At 36.4% G+C, this 20,089-nt stretch overlaps 1 protein-coding gene across 2 annotated transcripts in view; it reads left to right on the top strand.

Moving 5' to 3' along the window:
• Positions 1-5,411: 5,411 nt before the first annotated feature.
• Positions 5,412-20,089, top strand: part of LOC129263737 (DNA-binding protein RFX6-like) — a 40,455-nt gene continuing 25,777 nt past the window's right edge. Inside the window, exons 1-5 of one of the 2 annotated variants that reach the window (XM_064101058.1) lie at positions 5,447-5,858; positions 11,999-12,214; positions 17,812-18,028; positions 18,759-18,840; positions 19,339-19,462. In XM_064101058.1, the coding sequence (XP_063957128.1) occupies positions 18,761-18,840; positions 19,339-19,462 (204 nt within the window). In that variant the 5' untranslated portion in view covers positions 5,447-5,858; positions 11,999-12,214; positions 17,812-18,028; positions 18,759-18,760. Of the gene's footprint in view, positions 5,859-11,998; positions 12,215-17,811; positions 18,029-18,758; positions 18,841-19,338; positions 19,463-20,089 lie in introns of both variants that reach the window. The other variant, XM_064101057.1, reaches the window with a different exon arrangement.

Genomic DNA, 20,089 nt, shown 5'->3' with positions numbered 1-20,089 from the left:
AAAATCATAGAAAGATGTCAGATCTGAAAACTTGTCGGGTGAAAATATTGATGAAACGCTCCCCTGTAATCCAAAATAGGGGAAAATCTCAGTTTTCAGTAAGTCGATGAAATATGTACTAAAACTTGTCAAAAATACTTAATTTTCACTAATATCCACATTTAAATCATCAGGAGATGCAGTAAAGTGGGAGAATTGGGCTAAGCAGGCAGTAAGCAGGTAAGTAACTGATCCATCTATCCATTCATCCAGTTTCACCCCCCCCCTCTCTCTCTCTCACCCCATCCCCTCTTTCTCTACAATATGATATTGTAGAGAAAGAGGGGATGGGGTGAGAGAGAGGGGGGGGGGGTATATATTAATATTTAATACTCTCTCTCTCTCTCTCATATTTCTTTCTCATTCTCTCTCCATATTAATATAATGCACATTAACTGCAAAAGAAAAGACAAATGTTTAAAGCATGCATACAGTACACATTGCTTTATTGTTTTCTTATTATTCATTTGCAAATTATTTAAGTATGATGAAGGACATTGCCTTGGGTCCTCTAGCACCCAGTTATGATCAAAAATTATACATCTTTATACCTCCATGTTGCTAAGTATATCTGCTTGTACATTGCATTCATTTATGGGGATACAGTAAGGATTGTGTAAAACACATATAAACATGTACATTTATGGGCTCCATTAAATGAGTCATTACCAAATACATTGGGATTATTGGTGCAATTTTTTGTTATAATGTCAGTATGGAGGTGTAAAGGAATAGCAAGGAGGCTGAAATAATAAAAAAGAAATACACGTGAGATATTACAGGCTACACGGGCCTATTAACATTGGGAAAGCAAGAGATATTCATTCGAGCCAACCCATTGCCATTTTTTAAATTTTGATATGGCTGATTGACAAATTGTATGCATATGATTGTCCATCTAACACTGATTCTATTTTTGGTAATTACTGAACTTCCTTTTCCCAAATTGGGAAGAAATATCACCAATTTTGGACTATATTTTGACTGGCGGAAGGATTAGGGCTATTTTGCTGTTTGAGGTGATGAATCTGCTCCCCCCGACGCACAGTGGGACAGGAGATAGCAAAAGTGCGCCAAAACTGGTTTTTGGTCATGAAACAAATTTTGTTTTTTTAATGTTCTAAGCAAAGATAAGAACCTGTAGAATGCCTCCGTACAATATTTTTCCATTAACTTGATTATTTGTTGCCCATTTTTATTCAGTATTACCCGAAAATGACTCTTTACGGCTACCGGAAGTGTAAATGACACGTTTTTAGATATTTCACTGTTTTAACAAAACAGATTGCTCAATTTCATTGTAATTCACGGTGATCTTTGATGAATAATTGTTTTAAGTGATCAAACATTTTTAAGATAAAATGATAATCCCTTCAGAGGCAATTTTGGACGAAACCATTTGACAATGGGGCGGTTTTAGCATTTATTTTTTCATGAGCATTTCTTTTACAAATTGCTGCCGATTGCTGCGCTGTAAATACCATGACGGTCTTTGTTTAAGTTCATGCTTTACACTGATACCAAATTTAGCTGCATATACGTGCATTTTCTGGAGATATAACCAATTTTCCAACCACATGTTCGCCGTATTTATCACAAAAATCGTTCCAAGTTAGTGTCCCATTATGCGCGTGCATGCCGAACGTTGCGGGTGACATTAAACAAACTCCCCGTCGCGTTCTGGGAGAGAGAGAGAGAGAGGGGGGGGGGGGTATCTGGTTTAAGTGTCTGGCTCTTGTGACTGGTGTCTGCCTTTAAAATATTTTCGTTAAAACATACGTAAAGGCAAGCTTTCATTTCCAATTCCACTGACTATATAATAATACATGTAACACAACTTTGTTTTGATGCAAACTGTTCCATCCCGTGTTCCCTATATGATATGCTGTCATCCTGAGAAGATTAATTCTTAAGGTAAGATTCCCGGGTAAGATTATATATTTGTTTTGTTGTTCATAAACCAAGTATGGGCTACTGTATATCGCTATAACACACATGACTAGGGATGTGATAGGTCTCTCACAGTTTTCTGACAAAATATGAAAATGTGTATAGGACAGAGATGGGATATACGTGGGCTCTATTACATGTATAAGTTGCATTATCATTATTAGTATTACCCCCCCCCAAAAAAAAAAAAGGGGGGGGGTTGTAACTTTACATACACGTTTGAATTCGTTTATCTCTTGGCTCATTCTAAGTTTGCTATAACTGTTAGTATCGATCAAGAAGGAAGTGTATATTATCGTTTCAAGGATTGTTTGGTTTATGATTCTCATTGACTTTATATATATTCCACAGGCGTATGGTAACAGGTGACATTTGTGATTAGTAGCAAGTTTTTAAGAGTACAACAATCACAGCCTCTTCCCCCTGATGTTCAAAGTGTGCTAAAAGATCCTCTCACCAAACACATAATAGTTGGTGAGATAGTAGAGAGAGACTCTGATTCGGAATAAGGTAGGCCTTGTAGGGCCTTGTACTGCATGATTAACCTGCAGAGGACCTGGTCTCTATTATTTATCACTGGAATCATTATTTTAAAGATTCACTGTCCACTTCTGGTATCAATCCATTTTAATTCATGTAGGTGTGGCTAATCAATGTACCCAGGGAATTAAAATACTCCTTTTCCTTTTTTTTACAATCTCACTTTGCATTTTACAATTCCGGATTCATGGTAGGGCGCCCTCTTCAAGCGATACTCAAGTCACCAATTGAATTATTAATTTTTGTACCCCGAGCACAGACTTTTCTGGTTTGGTTGCCTGTTTGTGTGTTTGCTGTTTGCTAATATGCTTAATTATTGATGAAATTTATCTAACACTAGTTTCTGAAAATTTGAAACTTATTGTAGAATTAGAAACATGTAATTTCTGCTCAAATGTTAACAGCCAGTCAGAAAACAGTATTTTAACGACGTCATCAATATTTGAAAATACTTTTATTGAATTCTACGGGTGAAATTACCCCTATCTACCAAATGTAATCGTACAAATGTGTGAATAATGGGTTTTGGCGCACTTTGGGTTCTTTCTGGCCCACAGTGCGACACTGCTGGCTAGCGACCGACGGGTTTCCATTCTCAGCCGTTCTCTGATTGGTCAGTTAAGATAGTGCGGTGTCTGTGTGTTCCGTGTGTGTATGTGCCATGCGAAACCCAATACCGTCCATTGACTGGCATGTTTCCATTTTTTATAATACTGTCCATTGACTGGCATGTTTCCATTTTCATTACAGTGGACATTGTATAATGTAATGAAACACAAGTGAAGACTCTTAAATAATGGGAGAATTAATAGACAGGAAAAAATAAAAGACCTTTTCTAAAACAAACAAATCACACAATTGGAATGTAGCAATTATCATTATAATTTTTTAGCTTGGAAAGAGAGTCAGTTAATTAAGAGCTGTAAAAAACTTCTATCCTTCACATGCGCTGCACACACAGCAACAAAATAAACCCATCCCTGATCGTTGTTATTGTAAGGTTAAAATCAATAAAACGACTGGGTATCTACTCTATGCCCACACGACCAGTGAACACATGTACAGCACGTTTCGCATGGCACATACGGAACACACAGACACCGCACTGTCTTAACTGACCAATCAGAGAACGGCTGAGAATGGAAATCCGTCGGTCGCTAGCCAGCAGTTGTGCGACGGTGTCTTCAAACACGCCAATTTATTTTTAAAATGAGCCGGTCGAGGGACCCTTTTCTGGTCAGATATGGATTGCCAGATATATATCCTATCCACTGGTAGTAAACATTCGACCCCCGAATTTCATCCTTATTTTTTATGAATTTTTTAAAGTGCCAATTTAACACACGAGTCTATGGGGGAATGAATTAGGCCTGTGAGACCAAGAACAGGAATAAGCGTATAGCGCCAGCTTTTGATGATAGTTAATTTGTTACCATTAACACTTGCAGCTCGGTCAGAAGATGAGATGGCAGAATCCAGCGATCGGCTTCATGTAAAGAATTCAGAGGCGGCGCCGGGATTGTTCTTTTCAATTTTTTTTCGGGTAAATATTTTATTCCATTTTATTTTATTATTTATTTATTATTTATTCATATATTTATTTATTCATATCGTTATCTATTCATAATATGCGACGTCATTTTCATTATCAATTGAATTGTAGGAATTACCACAAATTCACATGGCTAATACCTTGGTCACATTTGCTCTACGGCGGCCGTACGGCGAGTCGAAAACAGCCGTTTTATTAATTTTAATTCAAACCACCTATTTATAGTTGGTACAAAAAGTGTTAAAACGGCTGTTTTCGACTCGCCGTACGGCCGCCGTAGAGCAAATGTGACCAAGGTATAAGACCATTTCGTTTTAAAAGTTTTTATTTCACCTTCCTTCATGTCCTTCATTATCACGTTGTCCCCTTCTTGTTCCATTTTCCTGTTCTTCGCTTCATGAAATGAACAATCATACGGGAAGGATCGCTCCCTGCCCCCTCCCCCTGAGTGACGCTTCTGGGAATATTTGGATGACTCCATTCCAATCAATGAAAATGTCCCAACTCCAGTTCCTCCCCCAAAGAAAAATAGTAATAATAACAATCACAGAATGAAAATAAGAACAAATAAATGAACAAACAAATAGATAATAAATGAATAAATATATAAATAAATTAATATATAAAAATTATAAATAGAAATTAATAATCATGGATAAAAAATAAACAGACAAAAATAAAACAAAATAATAATAAAGGTATTGACTCTCGTTGTCACTCACAATGTGCCCCTTTTGTGTAGAATATTAATTTAATACTTAAAAAAAGAATGTACTCATGTGCGGTATACATTTCACCCTAATTCGTGAAATTAGAATATTTTGGAACATTAAAATATGATGGGAAAACCATGCAAAAATGTCTTGTTTATGACACCCTGATATCGAAAGACGATCACTTATACCGCAGTTACATTTGGTCTACGGCGGTCGTACGGCAAGTCAAAAACAGCCGTTTATTCTTTTTTGTGCAAACCACCAATATGTAGCTGGTACAAAAAAAGTTAAAACGGCTGTTTTCAACTCCCGTAGAGCAAATGTGACTGAGGTATTAGGGATCATATTGAAAGTCCTTGGACGAACACTTTGTCCACCTTGCTCCCTTGCATATGATTCAAATGAAACAAAAAACCCGATGTCGTTTCTATACACAATTCCCCCGTTGCATTTGTCTTATAATCATTCATTAAAACAATTTGTCCGATAAACTTACCACTGCGCATGCGTACATCTATTTAAAACCCCAACCAAACAAACGACATAATTGATATAGTAATGTCTTATGAGGTTGCCGCTGGTTAAATAGAACTTGCGATAGCTGTGCCGAATTTAGAGTGGTTAAATTATATGGTCATTTTGGTCGTGGGATAGACGCTCTGTCTCGTGTGACGTATAGATATCAACTTTGGATACGCTCCTCCATGTAACATTAAACACCGATTGCATTTGATATCGATATTCGGTTCTGCCAGATTGATAATAACTTATTAGAGTGCCAGAGTGAATGTCGTCCATTCACGACGCGGTCTGGGTCTATCTGTTAAAGTGTGTCGTCTCACGTACTCCAACACATTTGAAGCAGACAAGTAGCTACACGGATACAAGTTCCAAGATACTTCATTACTTGTATAACCAAAATAAGATGATATCTGTTACAAGCTCCGGAAATTGTGTTTTTCATTGGGTGACAGCAAACTAATGGAACTGATTTCTGTGTTTGACATTAATGACAAATTTTCTGAAAAGGGGGCCCAGTGGCCGGTTTCCATCTGAGTGAAGTAAGTTGTCATCATTTTTTTTCAGCACAGTTTGAGTAATCCTTCAATAATATTAAACTTATTATATTTCTTCTCATTGACACTGATAATCATTTTCCAGTTTTCCTTTATTGTATCGTCTGTTTTAAGAAATTCAAAGATGTGATTTTAATTAAAATTAAATCAATTTTAATTTTCCAAAGTGGTAAACATGACCGATGCAATTGGTATGAATGTGAATAATTCAAGAGTGAAGTTAAGAAACATTTTAAATTTACTTATTTATCCAGAATTCGACTTGTTATTAACTGTAGCTGATTTCGTTTAATTTTTAGATATCATCCCAATGATTCAAAGTGTATGTCTATACATACATATATTCTAAATTTCAATCGTCGAATTTTGAAAAAATAAAAATTTCGCTTTCCGAAGTCGATTAAACCGTTCACCCCAGAAAAAAAAGTTGTTTTAATCAAATAGAGAAAAATCACACTAGCACAACGCTAAAAATGTTATCAAAATCGGATGTAAATAATGCAGTTATGACATTTTAAAGGATCACATATTTTTTTCACAAAACAGTTATATGCACAACTTTCAATGGCATGCAAACGAAATAGTCGATGGTGTCCCTCACTATTTTTTTACTAACTTGAATTATATGAGATTTGAATCTTTACATATTTGACAGTAAGGACCAACTTGACTGAACCATAATATGTTACAACCATGGTAATTCTACATATTCAGTGAGAAATAAAACTTTGTTTTCCCGGACTATGAGGAGAAAAATAAAATCCTTCATATCTCATATAATGATACAAAAGAAATTGTGAGTGGACGACGTCATCAGTCCCCTCATTTCATTACCAACCAGAATATGCATATAACTGGTATGTGAAATTAAGCGAAATAAAAAAAAAGTCATAACTGTACTATTTTACACCCGATTTAGATGAAATTTTCAGTGTTATGTTTTTTTTTAATTATTCAAATCAACTTTTTGCTGCGGTGGACTTGTCCTTTAATCATTGGTAGAAAATACCCTGGTAAGTCGGGTAGGTTATACACTGAAATGGAAGAAAATAAAATAAAGATTGGGCACTTATTTTTGTCTATTTGTTGGACCTTGGTTTGTATTGCTCAAGACATGCAAGATTGGCTCAATAATTGGCAAAATTCTTGGCATTTTCCCCTTTCAACTGTAAATTTGTTTACAGTTTGTTAATATTTCGGTTTAAATTTTTTTATCGAATAATTCATGATGTGTCATACAAAAAAAACACATAATTTTCCGACGAGCATTTTCATGTAACTAGGGGGAAAAAAGGCTTTAACCATAATAGCTCTATGCTTTAACCTCATATATTTTAATCCTTGTTCAAAGGGGATGGATTGGCAGATACAAATTTTCAGTAGGCCTGAATATTATTCAAATTCATGTATTCATTTACAATGAATACATGGATCACGATAAACAAACCTTCATAAAACAAAATCAAATTAACGTACTGGGAAACCATTAATCGAATAAACATCAATGTTCACCCGTGAATTACCCCCATATTGTAATAAAACAACGAACTATACATTTTAGAAAAAGGGATAGTTTAGGTATATATCGTCGAATGTACTACATTAATACAGTATACATACACACATACATACAAACATACGTACACCCCTAGGTATATCCATACATTTTTTCTATGAAAAATGAAACATCCTTGAATGGAACATGCCCATAGCGCTTTTACAGTACAACATAGCAATGGATGACTCTACTGTTGAAAATCAGGAATACAATACTTTTGGTAGTGGAACATTTTTGCAAATGCTCTCAAAACATTCGAAGAGCAGTCTCTGCTATACACCGCCTCTAAAGAGTATAAATTGGTACATAAATTTCCATCAAATTTGACCCATTCGCACTCAATCATTTTATGTCAAGTGTTGACTCTTTGAAAGGATATGTACACTGATTTGTTTAAACAAAAAATACTTGATTCAGAAAACAAACACTCAATTGTTATTACTATAAGAAAAAAAAAATGATTCACCCTAGCTGCATTTACGAATGAAGCCAGGAGCACAATAAAATACATGCAGGGGCCGCGAAACGGTTTTCAAAGTGGGGGGGGGGGGGGGCTGAGCCAAAAGTTGGGGGCTGTACATGCAATAAATCACAATCATATGGTCATTTTTACGTTTTTGTACACGGTTTTGGAAAAAAGTGGGGGAGGGGGGGGGGGGGGGCTGAAGCCCCTTAGCCCCCCACCGCTTCCGCGGCCCCTGTATATGGGACCTTAACCTTAAAAAAGACACATGCAAACCCAAATTCAATATCAGTCATACGGATGCTAAGTGCTGGAAACTATATGATGGCATTTATGTAAACAAAATGTTTTATCGAAGACAATAACATAATTTTGAACAATGGTTTAAACTCCATAAGCTTATACTCTAAAAACAGAAAGACAGAAATTTTCAATCAGTCTGCGTCACTAACAATTATATTGTCGCTCAGTGGATAAATCTCTGGAATTTGAACCACAAGGTCAGGGGTTCGAATTCCACTGCAGCACTCGCGTCCTTTGGAAAGGCGTTTATCTACATTTGACACTCTTCACCCAGGAGCAGTAAATAGGTAGGCCTACCCGGTAAGAAAAAAAATCCTTAATTGCTCGAGTTCCCGATAAGAGTAGCCGTGCTAAAGCCGAGGTAATAATAATACAGCGATTAGAAACATTGTATTAAGCGCTAAATTTTTTTGCATATAATAATAATTATTATTATACATGTATATTACACACCATGTATACAGTGGTATGAAACTTCTAACAGCCCATCATATGCTCAAAATCTTCATGCTTTATTAATTCATACAATGCATTCAAATTCATCTTCAATTTATGTTTTTTCTAGTGATGCTGCTGTATCTAAACTCTGGAAAAAGTTATGACTAGCCTATGGGACGCACCATTAGATATCCAGGGGGGCAGGAAGTCCCCCTCCCCCCCAAAAAAAAAAAATGACTTGCGATAAGACTTAAACAAAAAATTGACTCACAATCAGTGAAAAAAAAAAAACTTGTCTCAATGGGGTAAGCAATAAAAAAAATCCTTAAAGAAGAAAGGATATTTTTTTTGCATCAAGCCAACCTTCCAGCCCCCCGGGTATCTAATGGTGCCTCCCTAACTCTCTCACTACCAATTGACTGATAGTGTCATTTTACTTCGGTGTATACTGTCGAACACATTTGGGTGTTACTACAGCACCGTTGAATGTTACTTCTACACTCTGGTGTGTCCTCTAAGGACGCTACCTGGGCCCTCCCACCAGTTTTTACGGTGTGGTGTTTTTGCGAGTGGGTGTTCACATCATGTTCACAAAGAAATCATTAGACCCTTTCTATAAGTAATCCATTTACGAATGAGAGTTCATGTTCAGTTACGTCGTCACACGCTACCACACCGAATGATGATTAATGACCAATTCAGTGCTGGGCACTTGACGAGGAATATAACATATTGTTGTCATCATAATGATGAATGGACACAGTTGTTCAAGTAAATGTACCCATTGACAAAACTGGCCTACATGAGGATGAGGGGGGGGGGGGGCTCGAGGGCACGGACCCCTCCCCTTAAAAGTTTCACGACTGAGGGGCCAAAGAAAATACAAACAGGAACGGAAAAAGGTGATGTGTGATAACATTTTCGTAAAAAAAAAAAAAAAACTATCCTAATATTTTGTTTTTCATTAAAGGTCAAGTCCAAGCCAGAAAAAATGTTGATTTGAATAAAAAGAGAAAAATCAAACTAGCATAACGCTGAAAATTTCATCAAAATCGGATGTAAAATAGGAAAGTTATGATATTTTAAAATTTCGCTTATTTTTCACAAAATAGTGCATATGCACAAATCACTGACATGGAAATGAGACAGATGATGATGTCTCTCACTCACTATTTCTTTTGTTTTTATTGTTTGAATGATACAATATTTCATTTTTTACAGATTTGACAATAAGGACCAACTTGACTGTTCCATATAGTATTAAACAGTACTAGTTCCACATGCTCAGGGAGGAATTAATAGTTGTTTCACTCATTGGCGGCGGAAGCCAAAAAAATTAGGGGGGGTCTACCTGAAATTTTGTGATGGACATGTATAAAATATTTGACAAGCAAAAAAAAAATAGAAAAAAAAAAAGGTCATCAACCTAAATTTTAGGGGGGGGGGACAAGAGTCATTTTAAGGGGGGGCCACCAGAATTAAGGAGGGGACGCAGGAAACAAAATTGACAAAAAAAAAAAAAAAAAAAGTTGTCAGCTAAAAATGTAGGGGGAGACCGTCCCCCCCCCCCCACCTCGAATTTTTTTGGGGACCTGTCCCCCCCCCGCTTCCGCCGCCTATGGTTTCACTTGACAACGAGGAGGAACTTATAATATTTCATTTAATAAAATACAAAAGAAATAGTGGATGACGTCATCAGTCTCCTCATTAACATACCGACTAGGATGTGCATATAACTGTTTTGTGAAATTAAGTGAAACTTTAAAATGTCATAACTTTCTTATTTTACATCCGATTTTAATCAAGTTTTCAGTGTTATGCTTGTTGGATTTTCCTCTTTTTATTCAAATCAACTTTTTGTTGGGGTGGACTTGTCCTTTAAGATGGTCCAACACTTTGCTACCTCGCTTCGCTTACTTGCAGCCTTTTAGCAGTTTTGCCCCAGACGCTATATTTAGCCCCTCAAAATGTTAGGCTCATTATGCAACTGATTACCACGAATTTATCGTAAGTCTCCTTTTAGCGACAGAATTTGCCATATTTTCGCATATCTTGCTGTTCAAAGATAATATTAAAAAATGAAAAAATTGCCACATCAACTCTGAACAGCACCACCTAATAAAGTACTAAAAAAGAAAAATCCCCGGATCTATACCCAGTGTGCAATATTTGGATTATGCAGTATCGTAACATAAGCCAAAAGTCTGATAATTTATATGGATAAAATAACTCAATCTTTAAACAAAACCCATACCTCAATACTCTGCATAACAGACTCATGTTCTTAACGTCATAAAACTAATTATTGCACTTAGGACACATGCACCCACATCTCCATCTTTATTTCTCTCTCACATTTCCATTCTCACACAAACACCCCACGTGCACTCCCACACATTCCCCAGCACGTACCTATTCGATCCGCATATACTGTCACTCACACCCTCGTGCGCGCGCGCACACACCCACCATCCTTACAATCACTCCCATCCATCTACGCACACACATCCACGTACCACAATTCCCTTTCTCTACTTCACACCCAAACACACAAACACACAATTCTCGAGCCCCACTCCTATGTGTATACTATTGCAATCACATAACATGCATAAGTAAAGCACGCCCACAGTCACATCTACAAGCACCGCCCAAAGGCATCCCACAACCACCAATTTTATTTTTCAACGATGAAAAAATCCTCCAAATAACAAACATTCACAACAGGCATACTCATTAGATGTAAGATCGATTATTCATAAATAGCATAAGAACAATTTTCAGTGATTCCTCAGAGCAATATTTTTTTCTGATTAAGTGACATAAAAATATTTGTGTGGCTTGTAACTAGGATATATATATATATATATTGGGGGAGGGGCGGGTGTAACGAATTCCTGCTGTAACAGTTGCCAGTAGCATGTACGTTGGTCAAATCATTTCACTTTACAAGAAACATAGGTGGGAAAAAAATTATAACGATCATTTTGATGGGCGTGATAAATTAAGATTTACTGCATTTTAATAACAAAAATGTGGCTTAAATGCAAATCAGTCATTTTCATTTAAGAAAAAATGATGGAAATCTTGATCCCATTGGAAAGAATTAAGTTTAATATGTCATGCTGTCCCTAGATAAATAATTTATATATGCCTATCCGTGAAGTTCATAAATGAATGCCTTTTGAAAAAAAAAGATATAACGCCTGTACATTATGTCTATGCGAATGATTGTTGCGTTTAATGCGCTATAACATGAAATACTGTGTCAATATTACTCTGAATGAGTTCTCGTATGAAGGGTCTCGGAGCAATTATGGCTAATCATTGACTACCCCAACTGTTTGTCTTCCCTGCCGACAGTTCCCCGATACTCGCATCTTCATTTACGATCCAATGCAACCACAGTGAGGAGGTACCAACCTGAGCAGAAGTAAAGGAGTTTAGCGGAACGGAGTGAGAAGTTGTCGGGGGATTAGCGGGCCAGTATGGCGAGTAAGCGATCCATGAGCGTGATTAAATTAGTTGAAGATGAGGAATTTCCTGCGAAGAAAGCACTTTTTCATAGTAACATGAGTGGTAAGTAGTTAACAATGTGGATAAAATATAATCAATTGTAAATGACCGAATGTTGGGTGATAACTTTTCGGTCGATTTGAAATTTAGTTGCCCTAATTTACGACAATTTTTATTTCGTAAGTTAGGGCAATGAAGTTTTTGCCCTAGTTGGTCAAATGTATTGCAAGTTTTGACCAAGACTCCGTGAACAATTTTTAAATAGGGGTGCTAGTTTGTTTGTTAAAATCGAAAAGAAAAAAGTCATCCAATAATGAGGGGACATTGTTCGGGAAAAAAAGTTGAAAAAAAGGTTTTCATACCAAAATTCGGTATTGTAGAAACAATTGCACAACTTGATAACTAATATGGCACTATACGTGTTTGTTGGAATTTACAATATGACCTGTAAAGTCCAAAAAATGAAAAAATGCCACATTTTGCGAGATGTAAGCCTACCCATTTTCGGAAAAAATATAACGAAGAATAATGTATTAAATGTTTGTCATGTAGAATAACAACTATTTATGTTACAAGAATGTTAAATTGAGATTTACTGCTAATACCATGCCTTCAATTGGACCATCATTCTTGCACCCCATCTTGTGAGATTCATTCGTTTCATAAGGTTGTATTTATTGTTCAGTTTTGTTTTTGTATTTAATTATTTCTCAAAAATTCACAGAAAAAAAAATAAATATCATAGGAACACAATATATTAGCAAAATATGATTAAACATGAAGAACGAAACATGCTATAGGCCTACATCAGAGAGAGACGAAGTTATATAATGAACTAGGAAAGACACCCAATTCAGTTTAATCCCCATGGCCATCACCTGATCGCTGTTCTTCTATGGGGTGCCGGCGATTGGTATCTTACGGGAAGTACTATTAATTGGATTACACATTACAGAAATCTTGAAGAAATTATTTTAGAAAATAATAAAAATTTGGGAGAAAATAATAGACCTAATAATCATTTGGGGATAAAGAGGAAGGGAATAAATCATTCAGTAAACGGAAATTCATATTTTTACATGGTATTTTGAACATACACAACATAACATAAAACATGAACATCTTTCCATAAACTACACACAATAAGTTATGATATAGAAAGTGCATTTGATCGAAATATTTTTGTGTGAATTGAAATTGATAAGAATATCAAATGTAAGACAGATGTTACTCGCACAGTTGAAAAATATATTTCAAGATTTCATATAATAATTACGAAGCGGATGGATAAAATGGTCATAACATCATCATCTCGCTCATTGCAAAGTCATAACGACTTGAATATAAATTCACAGTTTTGAATTGAATAACTCCTTTATCAGGTTTATTTTCTATCCAATTAGATTATGTTTAAATTTATGTTTTTATTATAAATCACCAAGAATCACAATATTAACAATGGATTTAATATTATCATTATTTGTATATTGGAATTACATTTTATCTCCCCGGAGCTACACATTTCATGTATCTGCTCAACTTCGAATGTCCCTCTTTTTTGGCCTCAAATAATTACCCGATTGGGCAGACAGGCATTGGGCACTTGACCCTCGCCCCCCCTCAAAACATCATCACTTTATCACTGTGTTGTTATTTTAGCATTTGTTTCATGTATATTTGTTACCAATCATATTATATTTTGTAAAGATGTTCTTCTTTGTTTTGTATAACCTCAACGATAACCTAATAATAACATAAATGATAATGCCATTTTACATTTTTCATTTTCTGTTATTTATCTCTTGATTTGAACCTACTTTGTTAATCTGTTTGAGTTTGATATAAAGAGAATAAAATCTAATCAATCAATCAATCATATAATAACATTATGTTATACAGGGCCCGCTGGCAAGTCTGGAGGAATGGTTCATAAGAGCGAGTGCCCTAATGAATACAAATTAATGTTATTTTTTTATAAAACCAATTAAAGTGTGAATGTTTACGTTGACATAATGAATCATACTTTTTTTTGTGATACCGTAAAATTGCATGAATTATTTTCGACCCGTTCCGTCTTATTGAAACTTGGGACTTAGCCTAAGTGGTGATCGCAGAAGACCATATGGTGATGTTCCCACTTATTACGCAGTCGCACCAACGACACCAACTCCAATCCGACCGATGACATCTCATTCGAAAACAAGGAATAGATATGATCGGTCTTGAGTCGGTTTCAACGGTGTCACTGAGGCTTTAATTAGAAAACTTCACAATGCATTCTTCTTTCTTTGTTCTTCGTTAATGAGTATGATCAGTGTAGGTTATCTATCCAGTTACCTAAACCCACTGCCATAACGAGGCTTTATCATCATTTATTTGTGGAGTGACTCATACAGCATCCAGAAAGTTTAAAAACATCCCTCGAGATCTCCAAAAGCATCCTCGAACTCCAAATAGTTAAGATCCCTTTGTTTAATATTTCAAATTATCCTCCCATCTTAATAGTCCTCATCATGGGTTTGAATCAAAATTGCAAATCATCATCTCCATCACATCCTCCATATTCTATTTTTGTGAAAGGTTTACTTTTTATTTTCTTTCCCCGCCTCCAATCGCTTCATGCATTCTGTGAATGGACACACCCCTTCATCATGACCCTGAAGCACCAATAGGGCTGCCAACACTGGGTGATTTCAAGTTTAGTGTTGACCTTTTGGTGTTGGTGTTACGTCAATTTTTACACGATTATAACATCAAACATAAAATGAAGACGGTCCCGAAAAAGTCACTCACTACTTGTTGAGATATCAATAATGTGATCTGGATCAGTTTTACAAACTTAGAATAAGTTTTGGAGCTAGGGGAAGCAATCCAAATTTCAAAACCAACACCAAGGCCAACACCGGACTTGAAATCACCCATTGGATAGCTAGTTAAAAGTGAGACTCCCATAGGACAATGATATAATTTATGGGTCAAAATGAGTGAAATCAGTAGAAATGCTTGCAAATGAAACGAAATTTTAGAGAAAGGACCCAAATGAGTGAGACTAAGTGAGGGTTGGTAGCCTGTTCACGGTTGTAAACTGCGCATGAGCAGAAAAGGGTCATTTGAGATAAACCATGAAGGTGGCTTTCAAATTCACTGACATAGGCATTTGTGATTTGATGATTATTCATGTATTCCTTTCAAAATATTCATTTTATCACATCCAAGCTGAAGAGTAATAAATAGAGCCTTCATAATCACTGGTATTTGACAGTAGCCTAAACAATAGTCAAATGTGCCAAAGGCAGACAATAAAACAGTTTTCCAAACTTTATCCCTGATGTACTATTCTAGTCACCTGGTCTATACAATCAGTGGCGTAGCTACGGGGGGGCATGGGGGGGCACGTGCCCCCCCTGAGATTTGGTGTGCCCCCCCAGGTGCCCCCCCTGAAAAAAATTGGCAGAGCAAAAAAAAAAAAGGGAGAAAGAAGAAAAGAAAAAAAGAAAAAAGAAGAAAGACAGAAGAACAAAAAGGAAGAGGAAGACGAGTGAATGAAATAATGTGAGGGGAAGACTTGCAAAAAAAAAATCTTTCATGTTACCATATAAAATTTTTGCTTGCGCTTCGCGCCAGAATTGCCTGTTCGATGAGATTCATATCTTGCTCAATAGGCTGATATGGAGCAAGTTTTGAAGTCTATATACATAACATATTTTAGCTCGGACATCGAGCTTTCATTATTTTTTTCATTTACAAATTTAAGTGCTCTGTAAAATGTTTGTTTTTATGGTCTACATATCAGCATTTTAAGCTCACGCTGCGTGGTCACATTGTTTGATTTGCCAAGTTCATATTGTCTAGGTGTATTCCATAATGTTCCATTAAACAAATGTATTCAGAATGCCCAGATTCTAGGTCTAAATCTAAAACATGCGCGGTGGCCTGCATGTTCTTTATTTAAAATGTACTTAAATTATCCAGTTTCATGTCAGAATATCAATAATTGTCTGCTCACGCTTCATGATCGCATTATTAATGATACCCAATTAACTATATCCTATTTATGATTTACAAAATATGAATAGAGTGTCCCGCTTTTACTTTTTTTGTTTTAGGTCTGAAATCTAAATTTTCTACCTCTCGCGCTTCGCGCTCGCATCAATTGTTTAGTTACATACCTATCCCATTTATTAATACAAAAAGTGCTTAGAATGACCATTTTTAGGTCGGAATGTTAAAAAAATTTGCTCGCGCTTCGCGCTCGCATTATCGAAATATATACCGTCTTCGTGGGTAACTGTAAGCAGTCCTTAACAGGTCCCTTTTCGATAATGCTAGAACAGGTAATAAAAATTTCTGCTCGCGCTTGGCGTTCGCAGTAACCATCTAGTTACATACGAATCTTGTTCAGGATCACACATAACATTGCCCAGAATATTAAATTTTCAGGACAAAATACATAAAAGTAAAAAAAAAAAATCGCTCGCGCTTCGCGCTCGCACTTTTTATAAGGCTTATTTCAATTTAATGTTGTTTTATAAGAATAAAACTAAGAAGTGACTGATCGGGGAAAATATAGGTGAAGATAATTTCTGGCACCGTCCCCTATTGGCGAAAGTCGGATCCGCCCTTGTGACACATACACACACACACCGAAAAAATGGTGCCCCCCCTGAAAAAGCAAGGACCCCCCAGTGCCCCCCCAGGAAAAAAATCCTAGCTACGCCACTGTATACAATGCCTTTTGTTCTTTAGAATTTGAATACTCTACCAGTAAAGCTTACGCAACATCTACATTTGAAAATGATGGTGCTTATCCTAATGAAAAATCACAAAGGTCATTTGAGAAAAGTTGATCATGAGCTAACCGTGAACTGGCTTATAATTACGCCTCTTTACCAAATTGACAAATATTCCGGAGTCCCATATCACTTTTTTTTTAGGGGGAGGGGTGTGTGACAAATGATTATCTTCTTTCGGAAGTGAAAACCATTTTCATTATTTCTTTCTTCTTTCTTTGCATGTCAAACAACTTTCTTGCAAAAAGCACCTTCAATCTAGGGTGAATTTTTTTTCTTTTTTTTGTTGATATTTTGGCGGTCTGTCAAGTCATTTTTTTAAACAAACCACCCTGTTTTAGAAACAGGATTTAGAAAAAAGGTTTTACTGAAAAATAGCAACATTACTTTGCCAATTTCTTAAAACAAGAATTTTCTGCAATTCAATAGAACAGGTTTAATAAAAAAAATATAAGTCTTAGTACAGGATATTTGAAAGGTTTCATACACCAAACTAAATACCACATTTCTGTAATTTTACACAATGTAAGATTACAAAGTGTAGACAAAGTACTGGTGTCCGTTGCAGAAAGAGTTGCGTTTAAACGCAAGTCAAAAAAATCAATCGCAAGTCCCAAATGCGCGCTGTTGATTGGTTGAAAATCAAGTTGCGCATGATTTATAGAGTTGCGATTGATTGCAACTCTTTCTACAATGGGCCCCAGGTGTACTCAGGACACTGCCGCAAGAACTTCTGTTAATAAAATGTTTAACAGTGGAAATCTCCCTCCCAGAGAATCGTTCCAAGGCTCCCGTGCCCTTGCCCTTCCCACTCTACACTACATGATTTATCAAACAATTCTAAATTCATGTTTAATATTTTCTCGCTAGATGGTGAGAGTGCCGAAACTTCGTCCGACGAGGAACACGAAATAGAACTTGAAAGTAGTGTCATCGATAGTGAAATTAGGAAAACAGTCGTTGTGAACAAAGATGACGGCGAAATGCACAAGAATAAGAAAGATGAACCGACGAAAACGACTGGCAAAAAAACTGTAGCGCAAATGGTGAAGGACAAGAAGAAACAAACCGCTCTAACCTTACAATGGTGAGTTTATATTAACTTCATAAAAACTATATTGAGGGGTTGTCGAACAAGGCCTGCCCTTTTTAACCAACATAAGCCAACGGAAGGTATGACAGGTCGTTATTATATCTAAAGGGTACTCCAGGCTGGAATGAAAATATCATGAAATGAACAAATGGATAGAAAAAATTAAACAACCATGACACTGAAAATTTCAAATGACAAGGTAAAATTTTTTTAAGACTGCATCATTTCAGTGAAACATCTACTTTCTATGCAATCCTTCAAGAATATGCAGTAAACAATATGATGATGTCACATTCCCAATTATTATTCTATATTTTATTCTATGTAATCATATCTATTCTAATTCTGCACAACTGACAATTATTGATATAATGTATTGAATATTCATTGCGGCTGATACAGTCATGTATGAAATTATGAATAATTTTGATTTAAGGGAAGTAGAGATCATGGCATCATCAGCCCACATATTGCATATATTCTCAATACAATGGTAGTTGCCAATGACGACAAAGTCACAGTAGTCGCAGGGGCACTTGCACCACCCCCCAAAGAAAAAAAAAACCTCCCCCTAGGAAAAAATGTGCCCTCATTCAAAATGAAAAGTGCCTTTTTTCAAAATGAAATGTGCCCTAATTAAAAATGAAATACCTTTTTGAAGTAAAACAAAGTACATTGCAACAATTTTTGTTTATTAAGGTACTCATTGTGTTCTTTGTTACAGAAATGGTTAGAATGTCAATTTTTCAGGTTGGAATATTACAAATTTTTGGCTCGGGTTTTGTGCTCGCATCATTTATTGTATGGTAAGGTACTCATTCTGTTCTTGGTCACAAAAGTGCTTAGAATGTCCAGTTTTCAGATTGGAATACCACAAATTTTTGGCTCGCGTTTGGCGATCGCATCATTTATCGTTTTGAAGGTACTAAATGTCTCACTCTGTTCTTGGTTATAAAAATGCTTAGAATGTCCAGCTTTAAGGTTGAAATGTCACAAATTTTCAGCTCATTATTCACGCTCCCATTATTTGATTGGTGAGATCACTTAAAAAAAGCTGTGCTCAACTTAATTACAACAAAACACACACCTACTTCATGGTGAAAATATCCGTTTGCACCAATGTACCCATTTTGACACATGTGTGCCCTTTTTTGTTTTGCCCCCCAAACGAAATTACGTTCCGCCGCCCCTGAGTATTTGTAATTCATCTCGGGAGCTCTTTACATGCTTTAAAAAAAACGGTTCGATATTTTTCGTAGTTCAGATTAGTGTCAGTAATATACACGTATATATTTGAACTCCAGGCTGGAAGAGAATTACTGTATATGTGATGGCGTATGCCTACCGCGATGTATACTCTACTCACATTACTTGGACTTCTGCAGAAAAGAGAGTCTGGACCCAGCTTGTGCTGCTACGTTCGGCAAGGTAAGGATCGAATTTCAGCATTTCATTATGTCACAGTAATAATAATAATAATAATAATAATAATAGCCAATTTTTATAAAGCGCTTTTCCCAGAATGGCCCAAAGCGCGTTACAGCATATTATTACCCCGGTAATTGGATTCATTTCAATCCCGCACGAAAAGTGCACAATTTTCACTCCCTGGGGAGCATTCCTTGCATTCATCGCAGCCTCATTATGGCGCTGGCAAATTCAAACATACAATATCTTTCGCATCCTACCGGGTACCCATTTAGCACCTGGGTCGAGAGTGGCAAAGTGTGGATTAACGCCTTGCCAAAGGACGCTAGACCGCGGTGGGATTCGAACACACGACCCTCTGTTTACAAGACGAGAGTCAGAACCACTACACCACGGCTCTTACAATAATCATAACAATGTTAACAGTTCTTACTCAGTACTGATGAGCGAGTGGAGCGTTGTGGCCAAGTGGGTTAGTCTTCGGACTTTGAAACAGAGGGTCGTGGGTTCGAATCCCAGCCATGGCGTAATTTCCTTCGGCAAGAAATTATGCTGCACTCAACCCAGGTGAGGTGAATGGGTACCTGGCAGGAATGTATTCCTTGAAATGCGTGTGCGCTGTGCATG

Source organism: Lytechinus pictus, chromosome 6 (assembly GCF_037042905.1).
Source record: "Lytechinus pictus isolate F3 Inbred chromosome 6, Lp3.0, whole genome shotgun sequence".
In the NCBI taxonomy this organism is placed as follows: Eukaryota; Metazoa; Echinodermata; class Echinoidea; order Temnopleuroida; family Toxopneustidae; genus Lytechinus; species Lytechinus pictus.
Note: the sequence above shows the minus strand (reverse complement) of the source record. Positions and strands in the feature narration are given on the sequence as shown.